The sequence below is a fragment of the Lissotriton vulgaris genome, chromosome 2_1 (assembly GCF_964263255.1).
Source record: "Lissotriton vulgaris chromosome 2_1, aLisVul1.2, whole genome shotgun sequence".
NCBI classification, from domain to species: Eukaryota; Metazoa; Chordata; class Amphibia; order Caudata; family Salamandridae; genus Lissotriton; species Lissotriton vulgaris.
The window spans coordinates 514,130,202-514,153,376 of record NC_141687.1 but is presented as its reverse complement, the minus strand read 5'-3'; the positions used below and the strand labels follow the sequence as shown (position 1 = coordinate 514,153,376).

Genomic DNA, 23,175 nt, shown 5'->3' with positions numbered 1-23,175 from the left:
ATATTGCAGATTGTAAACATGATAAACAAAATTGCATAGATGCCATGTACAGAAAGGTTCGCAAAGAAATAGTGATAATGCATGAAAAAGAGAAAGAAGCTAGGGGAGACGAGAAAGAGAGTGAAACCGAGGAAGAAGAGAATGAGGATCAAGAGTTAGATGAGCCAGATCCCCCCGAGACGATGGCATACGTAGGTAGAGTGAAACTCCCTAAACAGTATTCTTTTGATAGACCTTTTGACAGACCTATACGCCTAGAAAATAAAAGACGTTTTCTTACTCCCATACCAGAAAAATGTTCTCTTGAACATTTATTCCAAGCCACTGATAAAATCCTGAAAGATAGAATAGGTTACAACGAACTTAGTACAATGCGTGAACAAGAACTAGCACGGTCCGCAGTACAGTGGGCTGATAATAACAGCGTATATAAAGATGATTCAGTAGCACAAACATTTTTGAGTCTTACTCCAACTGAACAACGTTTAGCTGGTATGTACATGATCCAGCATATCATTATGCTATATGAGAGTCAGCATTCTGATCCAGGTCCCCTATACAACATATTAGATGAATTACTCCTGAATAGATGGAGAGGCCTAGGTACCGATTTGATTAATGTGATTCTTGAACAACGCCATAAATACAGAGCATTTTTGACTCCACATTTTGTTTCAGTTCCACCCCCAGTAAGCCATCCTTTTCACATAGACAGACAGAATCCTTTACGAGAAGTTCATCCCGTCCAGGCTCCAGGGGGTATGCTTCAACGCGTATTTGTATACACGCCCTTAAGTAAAATGGAATTATTGGAAATGAAGAAAATAGTGCCTTGTCATGATAAAGATCCAGCAGGGTTTCACCGTGAATTAAAAGACATGTTACTCATGGGAGATTACACATATCCCGATATTATGAAAATGTTAAAAGTACTGTTGCCTGCAGGTATTTACGAGAAACTCAAAGAAAAAGAATGGGAGGTGGGAGATAAAAAGATTAATTGGACTGAATTAGAAGACGAGTAAAACAGACGTACCCCAGGTTTAGGTCTTGGGGACAAAACTAAAGCAGTACCAGGATTATTAGTACAGGTTTTGCCGAGGTTATTGACAACTAAAAAGGAAGACTGGGATGCAATCTCAGCCTGCAAACAGAAACAGGACGAAGACACTAGTGATTTTTATTCCAGATTTGAGAAATGTTTTGTTATTAATAGTGGCCTGAAAACAAGTAGTGAATCTTATCCACATCTTTTTGTGACCAAATTAGTTGAGAATTCCTTACCCCAAGTCAAGAATAGAGTCCTGAAAGTCGAAAGCACATGGCAAGCAAATACACCTTCCCAAATGTTACAAATGTTACAGTACCATCAAAACCGAATTAGAGAGGAACATGATCATGAACAGAGACGTATGAAAGACACGAAAATGAAAGTACTAGTAGCCCAGACTGTTCCAGCAGACGGTCAAAGAAAGGGTACAGCTCCTCCAGGTCAGTCTGCAGCTCCCGTTAAAGGGAATAGCAATTACTGCAAACAGCCAGGTCACTATATTAGTGAATGTTTGGTTTTGAAACATAATATTGCTACCGGTAGGACGAAAGAAAGGCCGCGTCCTCCTAGACAGGAACACGTTCCACAGCATGTCCCACAGAATACACAACAGCAGCCACAGCAAGCACAACAGACAGTAGCTGTACCCCAACCCCAACCTCAACCATAGCCTATTGCTGCCACTCAACATGTCACGCAACAAATGTACCAGTATGCACAGTCAGATTATCCCGATTACCAGCAGTACACATGAAACAGCCTAGAGAGGGAGGTTGGCTTGCCTCTTATTGAGGTTCCTGTAGATCAAGATGGTCCCTATGTACATAGTCAGGTATTAGGGAAAGACAGAACATTTTTGATTGACACAGGGGCAAGTAGAACGACCATCAGTCATGACGAAGTTCCAGGGGCACCCCTCTCAGGCTCACAGAATGTTTCCCTGGGTTTTTCAGGAAAGCCTATTGTTAATGAAGTATCAAAGCCAGTTTCCCTAGAAGTTGGACCATTAACACGCACTACTGATCTGTTACTTACGAAAGCATGTCCTGAAAATCTGCTTGGTATTAAAACGTTGAAAGCTTTAGGAGCTGTGATATGTTGTTCTCCGGAAGGAGTGAGATTGTTTTTACGTGACTTCAAGGGTCACTATGTGTTACGAGATTTTGATCCAAGATTGAAAAATGTACCAGCACATTTATGGGCAAAAGGTCCAGCTGATGTAGGTTGTATGCACATTACACCTTATCGTGTCACTCTCAAGCAAGGTGTTGTACTGCCCCGAATCCGACAATACAAATTGCCCCCCGAGGCTGTAGTGGCCTTATTGAAAATTATTGACGAATTGATTGCCCAAGGAGTAGTTATAGAAACTGACTCCAATGTATGTAATTCTCCAATCATTCCGATTCTTAAACGAACTGATCCAAATGCACCGCCAGTCTACAGATTGGTGATCGATCTTCGCGAGCTAAATAAATGCATCGTTCCCCAGTACCCAGTAGTACCAGACATATCTTCTTTGTTGACTGCCATTGATTCCGAAGCTGCGTTCTTCACTGTAATTGATCTTAAGAACGCCTTCTTTAGTGTCCCCATCCATCCGGAAAGCCAATTTTTATTCGGATTCTCATTAAATGGCCGAAGTTTTAAATTTGCACGTGCACCTCAAGGGTTCACGGAGAGTCCCAGTATTTACAGTCAAGCCCTGAAAAGACAACTAGACAGTAATCACATGCCTGCTGACACTGCTCTGCTCCAATATGTAGATGACTTGTTGATAACTGCACGGACCGAACGTGACTGCGAGCACGCGTCACTGATTGTCCTATGTTTCTTGGCCGAAAAGGGGCATAAAGTGTCCCCTTCGAAGCTGCAATTCTGTGCCCAGCAAGTGGTATACCGTGGACACTTGCTGTCCAAATGGGGGAGACAACTGACACCAGAACGTATCCAGTTAATTGCACATCTGCCACAACCCAAGACACAAAAGGAGGTACGGGCCTTCATTGGCCTCACCTCGTACTGCAGACAATGGATCCCTCAGTATGCATATCTAGCCAAACCACTCATACAGTTGACAACACAGGAGGCAGCGACTTCGACTGTCCTCCCTTGGACTCAGGAACATACACAAGCTTTTGATGAGTTAAAGAAAGCCTTATGTCAAGCACCTGTTTTAGCGACACCATGTTACAGCAAGCCTTTTACACTTTTCGTTACTGAACGCGACGGCACAGCATTATCTGTGCTCACACAAGATCAAGCAGGACACCATAAGCCTTGTGCTTATTTTTCGAGTACATTGGATCCAGTGGCTCAGGCTCTGCCTGCATGCCTCAAATCAGTTGCAGCAACAGCTCTAGCGATCAGACAAAGCGATTCAATAGTGTTAGGACATCCCCTGACAGTACAGGTTCCACACTCTGTGGAAGTTCTTTTGAACCGAACCCAGACTCAACACTTGACCATAGCAAGACTGACCGGATACGAATTGACATTGTTTCAGCCACACATAGAAATCAGACGCTGCATTATATTAAATCCTGCCACATTGTTACCCTCAAGTATGATTGATCCGACACCACATCACTGCGTAGAAGACATCAATACCGTAACGAAGCCCAGACAAGACTTGACAGACATTGCATTACCCGATCCAGACCTGACACTTTACGTGGATGGTTCATGTATGAGAACAAGCACAGGAGAATTAGTGGCCGCCTATGCAGTGACCACTGAAACTGAAGTCTTAGAAACACATCGCATTGACACACTGTCTGCCCAAGCAGCAGAGCTCATCGCTCTGACCCAAGCCTGTATACTAGCCAAGAACAAGAAAGTAAACATATACACAGATTCACAGTATGCATTCGGAGTCGTTCACGACTTCGGTGTTCTTTGGGAAGAAAGAGTTTTTTTTACTTCTCACGGTACCAAGATCCAGCATGGTCCCCTTATTCATGCTCTGTTAGAAGCAATACACTTACCTGCATCCATTGCTATCATGAAGTGCAAAGCACATATGAAAGTTACTGATACTATTTCCCAGGGTAACGACCGGGCAGATCAAACAGCTAAACTTACAGCTCAGGCTCAGACAAACCCGACAAAGACCATAGTACCAACACAGACACATTGTATGACAGTGAAGGATCCCATATTGGAAGTACTCGATATACAGACACATGCCACACCAGACGAAATCAAGAAATGGACTGAACAAGGAGGGATCCAAATAGATCAGGGATGGATGACGAAGGGAAGAGCCACATGGTTCCTCCCCGACTCTATGGTTCAAGTTATCATTAACACTGCACATAGTCCAGCACACTTAGGAGAAAGAGCTATGTTAGACAGTATCCAGAATCTATGGTTCAACAAGCATTTACGAGCAGCAGCAAAACAGAAAGTGCGTACCTGCATGATCTGTTGTCAGTTCAATCCAGGCAAAGGTGTTCCCGTGGAACAAGGTGGTTTCCACCCTCCCGATCATCCTTTTGAAGTCCTACAAATGGATTATATCCAGATGGACCGATGTAGAGGATTCAAGTATGTCCTTGTAGTTGTATGTGCCCTTTCCAGATGGACAGAAGCATATCCAGTCCCAGATTACACTGCCGCGACCACTGCCAAGCAGCTGGTTCGTGAATTTTTCCCGCGATACGGCTTGCCCCGTGTCGTGTACTCAGATAACGGACAACCATTCTCGTCCGAGCTCATGAAACAGGTATCGCTCCTGTTAGGTTACCAGTGGAAGTTCCACTGTGTACGACATCCCGAAGCAGCTGGTTTGGTCGAAAGACACAACCAGACCCTGAAAACACGATTAGCCAAAAGGTGTAGATTGGATCGTAGCACTGCCAATTGCACTCTTCTATATGCGTATGGTAGCTCACTCCAGAACAGGGTTGTCACCTTATGAAGTAGTTTTTGGGCGGCCTCCTAATATGTGGGGTACGCCTATGCCGAAGAAAATAACTGATGTTGACAGTATTATGCTGACAGATTATCTGGCCTCCTTGATGTCTGCACTACAATCTTGTCGTTCACAGGTCGCAGCTGCCTTCCCAGACAACACCCAAGTGAAACTGCATGACGTTGTCCCCGGCGAGCATGTCCTCGTGAGAAATTTCGACAGGAAAAGTCCGCTGGAGCCCAGATGGAAACAGCCTAAGTTGGTGCTGATGACGACGAGGACCGCTGTAAAGCTGGAAGGAAGAAAGGGATGGCTGCATTCCAGCCATATAAAGAAGATTCATGGACTGTGCCCAGATACTCTGAATAAAGACTGCCCCCTCCCGGACATTGACTCTAAACTTCCCCTGATCGAGAAAACTCCCAAAGAGGAGTACTGTTTAAAACTAAGGTCTAGTAAGTCAGACAGCGTTTAATTGTTTAAGTCCCCCTCGGGTGAAGCGGTTAGACAGGTTTCTGACATGAATAAGATAGACCCCAGTAGTCAGAGAGATAGGCGTATCAAAAAGAGAGAACAGTATTGTAAAAACTTGCACAGTCGTTGTGTGATAACATTAATTCTCATGTTTCTTCTGAGCATCTTGATAATTTGTGCAAGCTTCTGGTTACATGATTTCTTTCCTTTCAATTCACATGTACATGCTTCCTCTAATGATTCCGCAGAGCACACTTTCAGCGACCTGCCCCCACATGAGCTATCCTATCGATTAGCAATGCGCAATAATACATTCATTCGTATGTTACATCATTCTCACCAGACCAGCAATGCCACTAATTGCTGGGTATGTGGCCGACTCCCACCTTACCAGAAATACAAGGGAGCTCTGCCTCTCTTTCCTTACCCGTTCACACATAATGGTTCATGTGGTGCATGGTTTGCTTTAATGTCCTCCCTAGATAGTAAGTCCCATGTTTCCCAAGGCAATTGGATATGGGGGAACCTGAATACAGTCATGAATAAAGCATGTTTCCCAGATGCTGACGGTCTCCCACAAAGGGTAGGGACCGATCTAGAAAATGAAGTGTATGCATTAGGCAACTTTTCCCTCAATCTCATGATCCTGAACGTCCAGTCCGAGACTAATTCGAACTTGCCGTCTATTACAGTTTTACCAGTGAAAGGTAAATTATGTGTTAAAAAGAGTGGTTCAGTACATCTAGGACACAGTGATTGTGATACTGTGGTCGAATTCAGCGATAAAGGAAAATCTACTTTCAAAGCCTCACGCCATTCGTATTTTATTTGTGGACATACAGCTTATGTTCATCTGCCCCCTGATTGGGATGGGACGTGTTATATTGCGTTCCTATTGCCACCTGTTTTTCTAGCCCTGCCTGATTATCATCGAAATTCACGGCTTGTGAATGCCAGACATAGAAGAGACCTTCCTTCTGTTATTGATTATTCCGAATCAGCATGGGATCAGTATAAGGATTATGTTAAAGGATACTTCTGGTTCATAGGTCCAGTCCAGAACAGTAAAATAATACGTAGATTAACAAGAACTCTTGAAGTGGTAGTGAACGAAACTACTTTTGCTTTAGGTAACCTGACCGAAGAACAATCTGCTATGAGGATTGTTGTACTTCAAAATCGCCTTGTCCTTGACGTCATACTGGCCGATAGGGGCGGGGCTTGTAGAGTCATCAGATCCAGTTGTTGCGTTTTTATTCCAAATAACGCGCCATCCGTGTATAAGGCTATTACTAGGCTCCACGAAGTAGCTCATCTGATTCACCAGAATCCGGGCACCTGGACTTGGTCCGGTTGGCTCTGGAGTGTGTTGTCCGCCTGGGGATGGAGATTGCTATCCTTCCTAGGAATGATACTGCTTATTGTATTCAGTTGTTGTCTATGTCTGCAATGTGGGCCAGCGATTTGCGGCTTGTGCGCCACAGCTTGTATTCCCCGTCCAAGTTCACGTTCCCGTTCCCGAATAAAAAAAGAAGAGCAAATGATGTTATATGAACAAATAGATGGTCTCATGAATATAGATATATCCTAAAGGGTGAAGTAGGGGCCAAGGAGGGAATGAGGTAATAGAAATTTCAGGTAGCCAATGTGTCCCCCACTCGCACCCTATCCATGCACCCATGTTCCTTGTATGTCGTGTAACTTCTGTTCTGTTCATGCTAGAAAGACGCATATGGATTTGCGTTGATCCTTAAGATGTTAGCTATCCAGTCATGCATGAATATCCAGTTAATTAGGTTTCTAAACCTATGGTGCCAACGTCTTTACACGGTGCACTTTTGGATTTCAGCTCACGTTTTCTCCATGTTTCCTGGCCCAGTCGAGCTAGGCCCTTAAACGAGGCCCCGAGCCTCATCTCTCCTGTCTCTGAAAACTGTATGCATCCCTGACCTCTACCTTACATCCTGCACAGACGAGCGGTGCCCGGCTCGGCCTGCTTGCCTGCCAAAACGTTATTTTGCCTACAGTTATCTGTTCAGCCTCCGCGAAAACACATTTCAGTCTAGTGAAATGGGTAAACATATTCCCGGCTGCAGAGCAAAGGGCCCTGCCTTCCTGTCTCCATGCAAGTAATTTACTGCTCCCGTTACCATGGTAGGCCCATGCCCCCCGCACTCTACATGAAGATCCCTTTGCACGCACTAGCATTCAGTGATGAACGGCCTCTGCCCGAGAGACCTTTTACTTCAGACACTACATCCTCCAAACATGAGATACCAGATATGCTATAGGTGCAGGTCGTTCTGACACCCCAGACATTAGTCTCCTCTACTCGTGCAAAAGTCAAAGCCCCCAGTTCTCCCCAGTTACACGTCATGCTCAGCTGCGCGCGCATATAGGTTAGAAGTTTCTGCCGACTCTGCAAACTTTCACTAAGCATCCACCCACTTGTGACGTTTCATGTTACGTTTCTCTGACATATCAAGTGCACGCCCATGTGTACGCCTTCTTACACGCCTCCTGTTACGTACATGTGTTCTTATCTCTCTCTTTTCACCTGTTACGCCTACTGTATTGGCTCCAATTGTACCGTTTTACTATATATAATGTGTACTGTTAATAAAAAGTTGAATGTCCCTTCCTGAACCTTAGTGGTGATGGAACATGATGTCCCATCCACGTGGATTGTCCATTAAAGCCCGTATGACTCAGATCCCATGGACTCTGCCTCTCATTTGAATGAGCTGTCTTGTATTGATAATTATATGGCAAAAATGATTCGGTAAACTTAATTTACCACAAAAGTATGGAATAAAAAGCACCAGTTCACCCGGTCGAAAGCTTTCTCAGCATCGAGGCCTACTAGAACTGCCGGGATCCGGTATCTATTGGCTTTTTCTATTAAGTGGACAACTCGCCTAGTGTTGTCATGAGTTGGACGGCCTTTAATGAATCCAGATTGATCTGGATGTATAAGAGCCGGCATCAGGTCTTGGAGCCTATTAGCAATAATTGAGGAGTACAGCTTGGCGTCGATGTTGAGAAGAGCAATTGAGCGGTACGAAGAACACTGAGTGAAGTCCTTCCCAGGTTTGGGTATAATTGAAATGAAGGCCTAAGCTAGCGAGCCAGAGGTGGTGCCGGCTTCAGCCATGTCATTGAAAAGGGAGACCAGAAAATCGCACACTTCAGTGGCAAACGTCTTATAGAAGAGGGCAGTGTAGCCATCCGGCCCCGGGGCTTTATGCAGATTCAGGAGTTTAATGGCATCTAGCACTTCGTCGCGAGTGAACGGGGCAGCCAAGAGTTTGTTCCATTCTCTAGAAACCTGCGGTATGGGCAGACCCCGTAGATATTCCCGCTGAGTGTCAGAGTCAAGCGCATCTCCCGTATAGAGGTCTGCGTAGAAGCGGCCAAATAGGTCTGCCTCAATCTCATCTCGATGTTGCGGTTCTCCCATCGAGTCCTGGATCCCTCCTATGTAATCCCGTTCCCTCTTTTCTCTAAGTTGACGAGCCAGGTGTCTCCCCACCTTATTCCCTTGGGAGTAGGAAAGGTGTCGTAATATCAGTAGGGTGAACTCCGCTCTGTTGTTGTAATGGGCCCTCAATTTCCCCCTAACCGCCGTCAAGGGGTGGAGGGTCAACCTAGATGGATTACTTTTGTGTGCCTGCTCGAGAGCTGCCAATTCCGATTCCAACTCCTCACGTTCCTTTCGGCGCATTTTATTGAGATTAGAATTAAGGGCCAAGCAGGTGCCCCTAATGGATGCTTTGAGGGCGTCCCACGTGGTGAATATGGACGTGTTGGACACAGGGTTGAGCTAAAAAAAACTCCCTGATAGCCTTCCGTAGGTCTTTGCATGATGTATCATCCCTAACTACGGCTGCCGGGAAGTACCACTTACGAAGTCCGTCCCCCACCGGCGACCAGCGAAGTCCAAGCACGAGCAAACTATGGTCAGACACGGATAGTGGAAATATACTAGAGTCGTGGACATCTCCCCTGAGGGCCTGACTCAGAAAAATGTAGTCCAGGCGAGAATAGGAATGGTGGACGTGGGAGAAAAAGGTGTAATCTCTGGACAGGGGGTGCATGGAACGCCAACCGTCAATTAAGCCCAGGTCACCAATAAGCCGCTGCGTCTCAGCAGAGAACAACCCTGCATCAGCCCTTTGGGTCCCAGAGCTATCCATCTCCCTACTCCATACCAAGTTAAAGTCCCCCAGCAGAAACAAGTGCCCCTCCACAAAGTCATCTATCTTGCGCAGCAGGCCCTGGAAAAAGCTGTTTTGTCCCACATTGGGAGCATACACCACTACGAAGGTGCTCAGCCTGCCATGGACCAGACCCTTCACCATCAGCCAACGGCCCTCCTTGTCGCTGCTCACGTCCATAGGCTGAAAATGAAGGGCCGCCCGGAAGAGAAGAGCCACCCCCCTGTGTTTCGTGGAGGCAGAAGATCTATAAATAAGAGGAAAAAGCTTGTGCAGGAGGCGCAACTCATCTTTATGCACCAGGTATGTCTCCTGGAGACCCACTATATCAAGTTGGTGGTCATTCACATACTTCCACACCTTCTGACGTTTTTGCGGGGAATTTAGGCCCTTGACATTCCAGGTCCCAATACTAATAGGCATCATTAGGCAACAATCCTGCTACCGCTATTTTCGTGTCACCCCATCCCGCCTCTACACATCCATCCCCGGTGGCCGTAGGTAATACAGTAAAAGAGCAACTAGCAGTAGTGTCAAAAGCAAGATAGTACTGGTCAAATCATGTCTCAACAATCCCCCAGCATACCAGGTACCCCCCCGCCAGCAATCCCACATACCAACCCCTCTCCCCGCTCTCCTGTAAGGATAGAGTCCTCCAACCTTTTCTTATTTGGGCATTTTATTTCATGAGTCAGGTGCCTGGACAAGTGCAATTAAGGCTAGAACTCTTTTATTTATGAAAACGATCATGGCCCTACAAAATGTTGTCAGAAAATTGGGCAAGAAGCCGATAAAAGAAATGTTAACTATATATAAAGCTACATGCTTGTCTGTGGCTATGTATGGCTCAGGTTTGTGGGGATACGCAAATGTAGATCAAATCCAGCTGGTTGAGAATAAATTTTTGAGGGGAGTCCTAGCAGTTCCACAGTGTGCTGCCACATTCAACTGTCACGCTGAACTTGGCCAACCTTACATAACGGTCATTATCAAAATTCAACCTATCCTACTGTGGCGTAGGGTATGGACTACAAATGAATGCGTTATGAATCGGGCCCTGTTACAAGACACCCTCAGTCTGGACCATGTGGACAGAATGGAATGGCTGGGATACGTAAAGCGTTTCCTAACTGAGATTGGATGCTACTCATATTATTCGGATCCATCCTCAATGGATACCATCTCCAGGAGTACACTAAAAACCATCTGCCTGGACCATCTTGTGGATAAGAGGAAGAGAGTGGAAATTTTGAAACCCTCAGTACACTCTCACCTTACTACTCTCTGCGAGATTAACTCTGTACAGCCATATTTATCCCTGCCTATGACAAACTATGATCGTTTTCTTTTAACTCGTTTTAGATTCTGTATATTTTTTAGATTAGTCTCTTTTCCACGCATGAACTCATGGAATCACATCTTGCCCACTTGTTTGTGTGATGGTACGTCACAACAATCTGATATTCATATCCTTTTTTTCTGCAGATTTTATAGTGCCCTCCGTAGAAAAATTATTGTCCCTTTTTTAAAAGACATGAATTTAACCAGATGTCGCCCAGCTTTTTTAGAAGTACAGAAAATGGATACGGTTTTAACTGTTACTGTGGTTTTAAATTATTTAAAAAGTGTTTTTAAATTCAGGAAACAAATGCTAACTGAAACGGCCTAGACCTCCTACTGATCTACCTCACTGCACTGATAATCATGAGATGTAATTATTGTAACCATTGTAACCATTGTAATTTGTTTTATGTCTGTTACTTTTATGGTTATTTGTTTTTAACCGAATAAAGTTTATTGAACTGAACTGAACTGAGTCCTCCCAAATAACCACCCCAAACATCCACATTTAAAGAATAAACTCCTAGAGTCCCAGAGGTCAGATGTAGATCGTCCTGTGCTACCACACGCACACACCATAGAGCAAAAAAAGCAGTCACCCACACATACATGTCACCACCACTACTTCCCCAGGTCCCCCCTTCCCCTTCGCCCCCAACAAACCCCTTCAACACCACCCCAGCCAAGGGACACCCAGGACCGCATTCGAACCAATAGAACAATGGGAAGCAACATACTGAAAATTGAAAACAAGGAGGAGCAATGTACATAACAGTCCTGGTGCATAGAAGGTTATGGATTCCTCCAGGGGTAGAGGATGGAGCACCACATGGTGTGCCCTAAAGGGCACGGACCGGGGTGTCTTCCCAAAAAGTACAAATTTACCCACGGTACCTAAGGTTACTAGTCCCTCCGGCGCCACGCTACCTTCATTTCAGAGTTCAGGCCGCCCCGGAGCTATGCTGTGAGGCTCCCTCCGTCACTGAGGCCACGGAGGCCAGAGCTGCCCCCTTTCCTGTAATCTGGTCGTACGATCTGGTCGTCTCCGATCCATCTCTCGTCCCACTCTCCGCCAAGAGGAGGACCGCCATCTTCTTCGTGCTGGGGAGCTTCCACCCTCAGGGGAGGGGGCCGAGTCATCGAGGCCCAGGAGGTCCTTTGCCCTGTAGAGATTGGATCTGTGCCAATCTATTCTGCCATCTGAAAATGATGCGGAAAGGGTGGCCCCAGGAATAGGAGATATTGTGTTCCCGCAGATAGGTGGTCACAGGCCGAAATTCACGCCGCTTTTGGAGCGTCGAGGGTGCTAGGTGCTGGTACAATTGGGGGTGGTGATCCCGGAACTGCAACGATGGGGAGTCCCGTGCTTTTCGGAGAATGCGTTCCTTCAGCTGAAAGTCATGGACGCAGACCAAAATGTCGGGTGGAGGACCTCCTTCACGTCTAGGCAAGCCGACCCTATGAACTCTGTCCATCTTAATGTCTTGAAGATCCTCATCATCCAGGATTTGCAAAAAGGGAGCGAGAACATAACCTCGTAGATCTCCATTTTCCCCGTCCCACGGCACTGCACGTATGCGGATGTTGTTCCGGCGGGAACGATTCTCCAAATCCTCCGCATGTGCCTGGAGGTCCAAGTTCTGCTCCGTGAGCCGAATCGCGTCTTGCTGTAATTGATGAACATTGTTCGCCACACTCAGATCGTGGTCCTCTAGCGTAGCCACCCTCTCTCCGATGCCATCCACGTCCCTCCTCACCTCGCCGAGGTCCGAAGCCAGTTGGGAACGGAGTTCTGATATGTCCTCCTTAATAGAAGCAAAGAGCTCCATCATAAAGGCTTTGGTCGCGGGAGCCTCATCGTCTTTTGGCTTGGACGAAACACTAGGCCCGGGAGACGCCGCTTGCTGGGATCCCCTCGAAGGGCCGTCCTTACCGGGCTTCCCCTTACGTTGTGTGGAGGACATTGCGACGCCTTTGCTCGCTCGTGTATGCAGGTCGAGGGACCTCCGTTCACCACCACTGGAACGATATAAGCCCAGCCTCAGCCCGTCACTGTCTAAGTCCTGGCCCAGAAGTCAGAGGCCCGTACCGGCATTCCCCACGTGGGAATGGCGGAACTCTCTCCAACCGCCGCCGCTGATCGCTCCATGGCCTTCAGCCCTCAGGCCCACTCCAGGCTATGCGTCTCGACAGGCAGGGTGGCTCCGAATCACAGGCCTCCAGGGGATCCCCTCGGCTTCAGGGGGCCACTGCAGTGTTGAAAGGACGGGCAGGACCTCCTGCCGTCCCGCAGGAGCTATGTGCGGTTCCCCGCCGCTGCGTGACCCATCAACCGAGAGCGGGGGAGGTGGCACATCCACACTCTCGGGTGCTCTTATCTGGCCCCCGCGGTCCCTGCAGCCCACAATGGCAATGCGGATCCAACGGCAGACTTAGCCCACGAACCAGCGATGGGGGGAAGGCGCCGCGCGGGAACGGCCCATGCCGGCTCCGCAAAGTGTCGTGCTCAGTCTTTCCCGCGCCGATTCAGCCAACCGACAGCACTCCATTGGTCTGGGGGCTCCCTCAGCGATCTCCGGGCGGAGGGGAAACACAGCAACAGTCAGGCCAGGGGAGCACCTCGGTAACTGGCCCAACGATGGCGTCCGCCCTTCGTGTCGCAGCGCCGAAAGTCCGGTTCCTTCACTTACTCGAGGCCGGGGATCTCTAGGCCGCACTCCGCCGTGGTGCACGTGGTATTGTATCGCCTTCACCGCACCTCCGGGGGCCAAAACTTTGTGACCGGGTCGTGCTCCCCGGCAGCGGGACTCACGGCAGGCAGGAGGGCGTCGGTAGCTCGCTGCTCCAGGGGCTAAAACAAAGCTAAGCAGATTTCGGCGCCGGAGGGACTGTACCACACTTCTTACTCTGACGCCATCTTGGCCACTTCCCAATCCACATTGTTTTAATTGATAAAAACTTCCACTAATCTAGAAACCAGAACCTGAAGCACTCTTCCCCTGCTGTGCCACCATACCTCAGAATTCTAACCACATATAGTGTGTGATGGAGTCTCCCTTAGCTTTGCTTAGTTACTGTGTTTCTGTCACCTTTTGACCTCTGCTTGCAAAAGTGAGGCATTTGACCTGCACAGAACTTAGAGGTACAGTTATTCTATTTTTATCACCTCCGCATTTTGTCAGACGGATCCAAAAAGAGACGTTTCAGACCTTGTAAGTCTTGCCGAAAGCTAGGCTATTTTCAGAATGAATGCTTATACTGCTTGCATCTATATTAAAAGCTTAAATACTAAGCATTTGCAGAACCTTTTCTGCTTAGACCTTGAAAACCGGGAGGCCAGTCTTCTCTTTTGGGTAAAAAAGAAAAAGACTCACTAAGACACCAGATCTGATGATAAGCAACAGAGTCTTTCCTTAGTGGTAAAAATGGTAAAAATGAGGAATCTACCTCATGTGACAAGCACCATAAAAAATCAAAGTCTCTTTCTAAGGACTCTGAGTCTAGAAATACTGTCAGAAATGAATTAAGTCCAGGTTCTTCTCACAGGAAGTCTTCATCATAAAACTGATATAGACACCGGCTAGTGTAGTAGCAGTCGTTCCTTGCCTGGATAAGTAATAGAAGGCACCTGAGAGTTCACCTACCTGTCTAATAGGCATCCTCCCACTGATTCTGCTGTCATGCAGGCAGCTCAAGATGTTCCATGAACCTGTCTGACCCGTGTTCAGCACCACCGGACAAATAATGCAGATAACATCAAATGCTTTGCGGCTATGCAATCCACATGTATTAGAGTTTCTAATCCGCTCCCCATTTTAAAGCGATATGATTGTCGTATAGTTCCTATATAACCTATACCAGAGCTGCGCGTTTGGCTAACATAAACTGTGGGATTAGTTGCAGACTGATTCCGTGCACCCCCACCGGATATGATAGCCTGTCTGTATTAGCTAGCTCACAGTGCCACTAGAATCTCAGCTTATCGGGGAGAGAATAGTTTTTGGCAACTTCAGAATATGACAGCCCTGATCCCCCAGATCCATGGAAACAATATACTACCTTTCGCTCAGTCACTCGTGCTCACTTAGTTTGTCTCAGAGATACACAGAATAAACATACTGGGCGTTTTCAATAAGAATTTATTGAACAGTTGTTTTTCTAATGTAGAATAGATGAGCTGCAACAACCATTAGACAGTAGCAGAGATATGTGAGTGGAAGTACTATGAAAATAAAAGGATGGTACAGTTCTACCATTTTTCAGTAATCATGAATATATACAAGTACATAAAAAACATGATCAAAAGTGTGTACTCCTACAATGCCTCCCTAACTAGATGTACATAGATGTACCTAGCATCTGTGTTGGTGTTATGCCAAGAATCCCTCTAGGATATAGTCAACCCCATGACCTGAGAATGAGAGCATATGGAACCCCGTCCTGGTCTCGGGTAGGACACCCCGCGAGGGATGATAGACCACTGCGAGCTGGAGTGTCTGCATGCAGGAACCTCAGCATCTCTGGTCAGTGTGTCACCCGGGAAGTCTCAGTCTCCTCTGTCCTTCTAAGCAACTTGGGATGTCTCCCCAGGGGTCCTACCTTGCTGTGTTACTGTGTCGGCCTAAAGGATGACGTCCGGCCTGAACTTTATACTGAGATATTATACAGGAGATGGTAGTCCTACTGTGCTTCCAAGAAACCTCATGCATAATGTATGAGATTCGAACTATGGAAAGCCTGCGTTCTTAATGCAGTGTTGTTTATAGGTAAAAAGTCAGTCCCTAAGAACAGTTATGTATGTAATACAGGGAAGAATATAGGTGAAAGGTTGCAATGTTACCTGTGCCTATATAAGGTATCTGTTTGGAATATAACAGGATAGACCTATGTTGTCGGACTAGTCCGCTTTCATCTACTTCTTGTCGTACGGCAATCAGAAGGAAATTAAAGAAATTTTGCAGGAGGGGGAAAGAGCTTCTTATGGGATCATTGACACAGCTATGGACATATCATCCACAGCTTTCAAACAAATGGCAGGAGCAGCTGTGTTAAACCGACAGGGATGCCTAAAGGTGGCATCCTTCCCCTAGAAGTTCAAGTAAAAATTTGAGATGTCTTTGAATTGTTAAAAACTTTGTGGGAAGCATTGCGATGATGCTTTGCAAAGCGGATATCCACGCATCACGTTCTCCAGCGACATTGCAACAAGGCCGCGTGAGAAGCCAATTTACATCAAGAGCCTCATTCCAGTATTTTAGGTACCAAACTTATTTCCAGCAGGGATATCGTTCGGCCTCAGTACACCACTGAAAAGCAGTACAGATCCTCTTCAGCTTCCCCCAATTCAAGGTAACTGGATGCCTAAAAAATTCATAACGAAACAACCATTTAGAATGCTGTCTCTGGAGGAGTTACTGCTGCTGATCAGTACAGGGGGTTTGATGACGGCTCTCAACCTCTTAGATGCCGACTTCCACATCCCCATACATGTGAAACATCAGCAGTTTCTCAGATTCGAGGTGGCAGGGTGTCATTACACTCTGCTATGCTGACATGGTTTTCACAAAATGCCAGGCTCCTGTGGCAGCGTTCTTGAGAATGACCAGCCATCAGGCATTCCCATATCTGGACAACTGGCTTGTCAAGGCACACATATACCTCAGCAAGAAAATCTACCTTGGCCTGTCTTCAGCTGTTCAATAGTTTGGGTCACAATTTCTACAGAGAAACGTTGGCTCTGATTCCATCGCAATACTTGGTGTTCCTGTGAGCAATCATAGATACATGGATTTCCAAAGTTTATCCAATGGAGAAGAAGATCGAACATATAATGGATAACAAATTCCATTTTAAGAAAGAAATGCACTTCTGTTACAACGTACAAGTCAATGTTGGAAATGTCTTGCATTTCATTGATTCCAAATTGTCATCTGCACATGAAACCATTGCAGAAACAATTAGATGCTCAATGGTTATAAACCCAAGGCTCATTCAAGGATGTCATAAATATTACCTCAACTATGAATGAAGCAATGACATGGTGGGGGAAAAAAGGAAAATATCTCTGTGGGTCTCTTGTTCATTCCATCGCATCTCCAATTTTTGGTGTCAACGGAGGCTCCCTTACTAGGCGGGGGAGCTATCATTCAAGAGTTGGAAATTCTAGGAGAATTGTTCATCCAGGTGTCAGAAATGCACCTCACCCTTCCGGAGTTAAATGCTGTTTTCCTAGGCCTGCGAGCCTTTCTTCCCAGAAATTGCAATGCATCTGTCTTGGCGAGGACGGAAAATACCACAACTATGTTTTATCTCGCTTAACAAGAAAGCATGCGATCAAAGGTACTGTCCTCTCAAGCCCAGCAAATATGTAATTGGTTAATTACCCACAATATCCTTTTACAGGTGGAACACGTCCCGGGGGTGGACAACGAATGGGTGGATTCTCTGAGCAGTACTGCAAAACATTACACTAATGGGAATTGAACCAGGAACAGTTGCTTCAGGTTTTAAAACAGTGAGTTACTCCGAACCTGGATTTCTTTGCAGCCCTTCAAAACAAGATCAAGGGGGAACGCATTCTTAATAGTCTGGACAGGAATGTTTGATTACGCCTTTACACCTTTTCCTCTCATTCCCAAGGTAATTCAAAAGATGAAGCAGGAACCGTACCACCTCATTTTGATAGCTCCATCGTGGTCAAGGCAATATTGGTGCACAGAGCTTCTTTTTCTATCCCTCTGCCCACAAATCCAGTTGAAACTGCTGGACAATCTCAAGTCCATGAATAAAGGTCAAATTTTCCATTTGCAAATAACATTGGTCAATTTACCAGCTAGGCTCATCATGACAATGAATTTGGATTGCTGAATATCACACGGGAACGTAAATCAGTTCTCGAACAATCATGCACCATGACCACAAGTAAATCCTGCAGCGTAAAATGGAAAAGAATCTGTTATCAAAAACAATGTACATCCCTTTAAATCTTCTCCGAAACAGTTGCACCATACCTTCTTCATCTGGCCATGTCGGGCCTAGCACATACTTTAATTAAAGTGCATTTGGCAGCAGTCTCAAGATTTAAAAGAAATTCAGGCAATCTCTTTATGGTCTACCAGACTATTTAAAGAATTCATAAAAGGGCTGTTCATCATTTTGTTTCCTGTCAAACTTCCTCCAGTATCCCGGCAGTTGAATACAGTCCCATCACAGCTCATTGAAGAACATTTTGAGCATATTCATAGGGCGGACAAAATGCATGTATCGTGGAAAATTGCTGTTCTTGATGTCCTCACTTCAAGATTTAAAAGTGAGATTCAAGTCTTTACCATTGTAGAACCCTTTTTACGGTTCACCGACAACAAAGTGATATTGAGAACCAATCCCAAATTAATTCTGAAGGTCCCAACTTTGTTTCATTTGAATGAACCTATTGTGCTATGACATTTTTTTCAAAATCCTTAAACTACGGCAGAAAAAGTTGTACACTCTTGATGTCAGACGATGTTTAAATTTAAATTGACAGACAGAGACTTGTAGAAAGTCTGACTTGCTTTTCCTATATTTTGCTCTACCTGGGAAGGGCTATGCTTTGTCAAAGAGCAGTATAGCTTGTTGGGTGTCTGCAGCCATTACATTTTATCACAAAAAAGAAAATAGACCACTGTCAGCAAAGGTTGTGGCACATTCTACGAGAAAAGACATTGGCAGAGCGGCAAAGTGAATCACTCTTAAACCTTAAAATTACCCTTACCCCCCTATACCACTGCCCACCTCCAAACGCTAAGACTCACCTTACCTCCCTTCGCTACTACTCACCCCTCAACTCTAAAATTGTCCTTACCTCACTTTACCACTGTCGAACTCTAAACCCTAATATTGCGTTTACCTTCCTTTACAACTACCCACCCAACCATAAAATAATACTTCCCTCCCTAAACTACCTGCACCTAAACACATTTTTAAAAAATCACATGATAATTGTGTAAAACGTACCTGCAAGGTGAAGGTATAAATATTTACTTGCAATTCTGCTTTGTAAAGGCTGTTTTGTAACGTTAAAACGAAATTTATGTTTTGACTCATTAAGCCCAGGCCAAGTTCCACTGCAACTGAAGATGTCCTGGTATATATCGAACTCCCTACAGCCTGCATGAGTGTTTTGTCCTACATAGCTCTGAATGCTTTTGCTCCAGACTATCCATTGTCCCGTCCCCAAGCAAAGGGTGCATCCTGCTGTGACCACAGTAACATTTGCTCTTTTACTGACAATCGTTGTAGACAAGTTAATACATCGATTACACTTAACACAGATATAAAGGTGAGTAAACAGTGGCCAGAGTTTGATATTTGAAGAACGAATAGAAGCTTGGCTTTAAATGCCCAAACTTCCATAACTCCAATTTGAATTAGGTAAGTTAGTTGACCGAATTGTATTAATCTAAAGAAGTTAGTTGCCATTGCAACCCTTATCATCCACATACATCAGGTTTCATAGAAGCACCCTTCATCCAGCGCCTGGGATTATCCAGGCAATCCTGGCAAGGTGTGACCCTAATGGTGAATGTTCGCTTTCATTGCAGCATAAGAATTGGAAAGACTGAAATGTATTGAGTTTTTGGAATAAATGTGTAGTCAAGTATTAATATTTATGTCTCAGAGTCAAAATTGAATACAATGAGACAACTTAAGAAAATTTAAGTGGTGCTTGTGCTAAAGGTTATATAATAAAAGATCCTCACTTGCTGTCCTTTTAAGGGACAAAAAGATTCTGGGCTTAATGTAAAAAGATTGCCTATATACCTAGGGCAGTAGCCCCACTCAGTCTCAACCACATATTGTGATATTAGCTAATTAAATATATTTCAGATCTAAAAAGACATGGCTGATAAGCCAGGTCTAGTAGTTCTGGGGACGAATGAATCTACTCCACGTTTTTTTGGTTGACCTTCTGATCACAGGTTTAAACCCTGGCAGGTTCACTAATTCTTTTATCTTTCCAATGGTGATAAAATGAGTATCATTGTATTGGGTAATAATAAACATCTTTTATTTCAGCACCAAAATTCCCAAGGGGTGTATATGTGTTTTACAAATATAAGTTAAGTTATGACAAGGTTGGTATGAGTTTGAACGGGATCTAAAGTGGGACATGGTTGTCAATTAGTAGGCAGAAAATGTCGAGATATTAATAGCATTAGGTAAATCGACTAAATGATAGTGGATCCTTTGTATAGAAGTATTAAGGCTATGATGTAAGGATTGTTTTAGTATGATTTGTATTGTGAATTTGAAGATTTCCTTACCAGAATCCCCATCACTCTTTTTTGTTTCTGATCAATGTCATTATATATCATGTCATCATAATTTATTTTATTCATTTAATTTCTTAGGCAGAAAAGCTTAACTATAAGGATAAAAAGTTGAATATTGGCCCTGCAATAAGGAAACAGCAAGTAGGCATTCCTCGTATGTGTTTTATTCTTTTTGCATTTGTATCTGTCCATGTTTTAGCTGCTCAACAAATATTATTGTTATATACTACTACTCGCCCAAACTTAGGGGTTATGCATCAACATTAAATTCAAATACACAAAGGTTGTGAGTTACCTTATACCATTCTTTTTACAGTATGAATACATTAAAGAGCATAACCGCTTTGCAGCTCGCTAGAGACACATAAGAGGGACACATCATATTCTGACCACCCATGAATGAGATTTCTCTCTCATATTTACATTTCAGCTATGCCTGCATACAGTAAAGTTTGCTACAACATTCTTCGTTATTTTAATGGCAATTCAATTAGTTATAACCATTTTTGTCGAAAACTAAAAAAACATTTGAAGCAGGTGCGAAAAGTAAACAAAAAATGAGGAGCGGGATGTTTGAATTAGTCTCAGACACTGGTAATTACTCGAAGCCGCATCCTGGGCCATGGAAATGCCACCTCATATGGACCCAACCATATGCAAATCGGCCTTAATCCTGCTCCAGTAGTAGCAGTCCAGCCTTCCCAAAGTGAGAGACTATTCAGGGATTAAAACTATACGACAACATTTTAAAATGCATTGTGCAAATGTGTTAAAGTGCCTTGGGAATAACCAGGAAACCGAGCAATAAGGAGACTACCCCTCACATTACTTGGTTTGTGAATTTCAGGAAATGTAGCAGTGGTTTATGACCGCTCTACTGACTGCAAAGCATTGAAAGGTTACTCACTGTCATTGTCTGTCGGTGATCATTAGAACAGTGGAACGCGATATTGATAGGTAGCTCCATCTGTGTCAGTTATGTATACTCCTCCAGCTAGAGCTTGCAAAGGCTATTGTTTGACGAGGCAACTCCGGTCACCCTAAAGGTATTATTTTACTGGCACTTTGCAAATGTTGGTGTGGATGTCTTGTGTCGCTTGCTGGGTTCCTGTCAATAATTGCAGCTGGTTAGAAGAATTTGCAGAAGCAATTCTGCCTCATGAATATTTATTAGGCCAGATTCCTGCAAATACTTTTAAACATTCACTTTATGCTGTGCCATCATAATACAGGTGCAAAAAACACAGTTGATGGACCGAATGCAGAACAATGTCTTACATTCACCCCAGTACAAAGATCTGGGCCTTAGTCTGTAGCAGGGTTTCCGTTCTCCCATAGAACTGTGCACAGAGATCTAGAACCTCGGTGAGTTAGGGTGACCCAAAACTCACCTTTGTTTCAGAAATCCCCTTACCAAGCTAGCTACAGTGTCTCATCGGCAGTAATAACTTACCAATGACTTAGACAATCCAGAACATGAACTTAGAATACCTCAGGAATCGTGGAACACATGAACACTCTTTTGTTATATAATCATTACAAACCGAAACTGGGAGACAGAGAACACACGTGCAAGTTTGAAATGTTTATTTTTCAATGCAACATTCTCAAACGCAGTATCTTGTATAATATCAACATACATATTATAAAAATCAGAGTTAGCAGCATAGTCACTAATCCATAATAAGCAAAAGGTGATAGCATGTTATGATGCAAAAATCTATAGAATTATGTATCACCTATATTTCGCGCACCCTATTTAGCATATTATATTATATCTAAGAAGGTCTCATCTGGGTTCTTAGCAGGGCGGACCCATACCTCTAATTCTCAGTAGGAGGAGATCACATCAACCGCTACCAGCTCTCAGCATGCGAAGCATAAAGTGTGTTGATTCATTCCCTGTAACTGTATCTTAAACCCGCGTAGAGCCCAATATTGGCAGCAACATTATTTGTGTTATGACTAACGTGGTGCGAGGATCAGGCCTTCAGCAACCTTGTGTTAGGTTATACTTAGAGTGTGCAGTTCTCAGTGTGCAGACAGTTGTACCAAGTGTACCAAGCACGACTGATACCAGTGCAATAACATATTATTCTTGAATAAATCACATCTTTCGTCTAGGTTAAAAGCTACAATAACAATTAGGTGTCGTGTGCAAACCGAAGCAGAAAGAAAATATGGCGTTTAAACATTTAATAAGCACATGCTAACTTAACACAATATATAGAAACGTAGTAACCATATGACAAGTCCATCGTTTTTTTGCACTCCACACCACCCTAGGTCAGACAATGGCTATATGCAAATCAGCCTTGACCCTGTGCCTCATGGGAACAGTCCAGCCCGAACTACCAAGCCATGTCTTTCCTAGACCGGAATCAAGCATCTAAGGATCGGTTTCTGGCCATCAGCCTTCTTCAGCCTGGATAGCTTGACTCCAGTGATGTGGAGAGCCTGGGACTCACGTCTGAGCATACCCAGCCCACTCGGGGTGAACATTGCAAAAAACACAGTTGATGGACAGAATGCAGAACAATGTCTTACATTCACCCCATTACAAAGATCTGGGCCGAAATCCATCTTTTTTTGCACTCCACACCACCCTAGGTCAGACAATGGCTATATGCAAATCAGCCTTGACCCTGTGCCTCATGGGAACAGTCCAGCCCGAACTACCAAGCCATGTCTTTCCTAGACTGGAATCAAGCATCCAAGGACCGGTTTCTGGCTATCAGCCTTCTTCAGCCTGGATAGCTTGACTCCAGTGATGTGGAGAGCCTGGGACTCACGTCTCGTGCTTTTTTAAGGAAAATCGCACCAACTTAAAGTTGGTAGTAATTTGCAATTCCTATGGCCAAA

The 23,175-nt window shown here is 44.7% G+C and overlaps 1 protein-coding gene across 1 annotated transcript in view; it reads left to right on the top strand.

The window, feature by feature from the left end:
* The window catches only part of BOLL (boule RNA binding protein), a 927,996-nt gene that overhangs the window by 441,680 nt on the left and 463,141 nt on the right, over positions 1-23,175 (top strand). Inside the window, exon 5 of the mRNA XM_086955429.1 lies at positions 20,392-20,467. Within this exon, the coding sequence (XP_086811555.1) occupies positions 20,392-20,467 (76 nt within the window). The remainder of the gene's footprint in view (positions 1-20,391; positions 20,468-23,175) is intronic.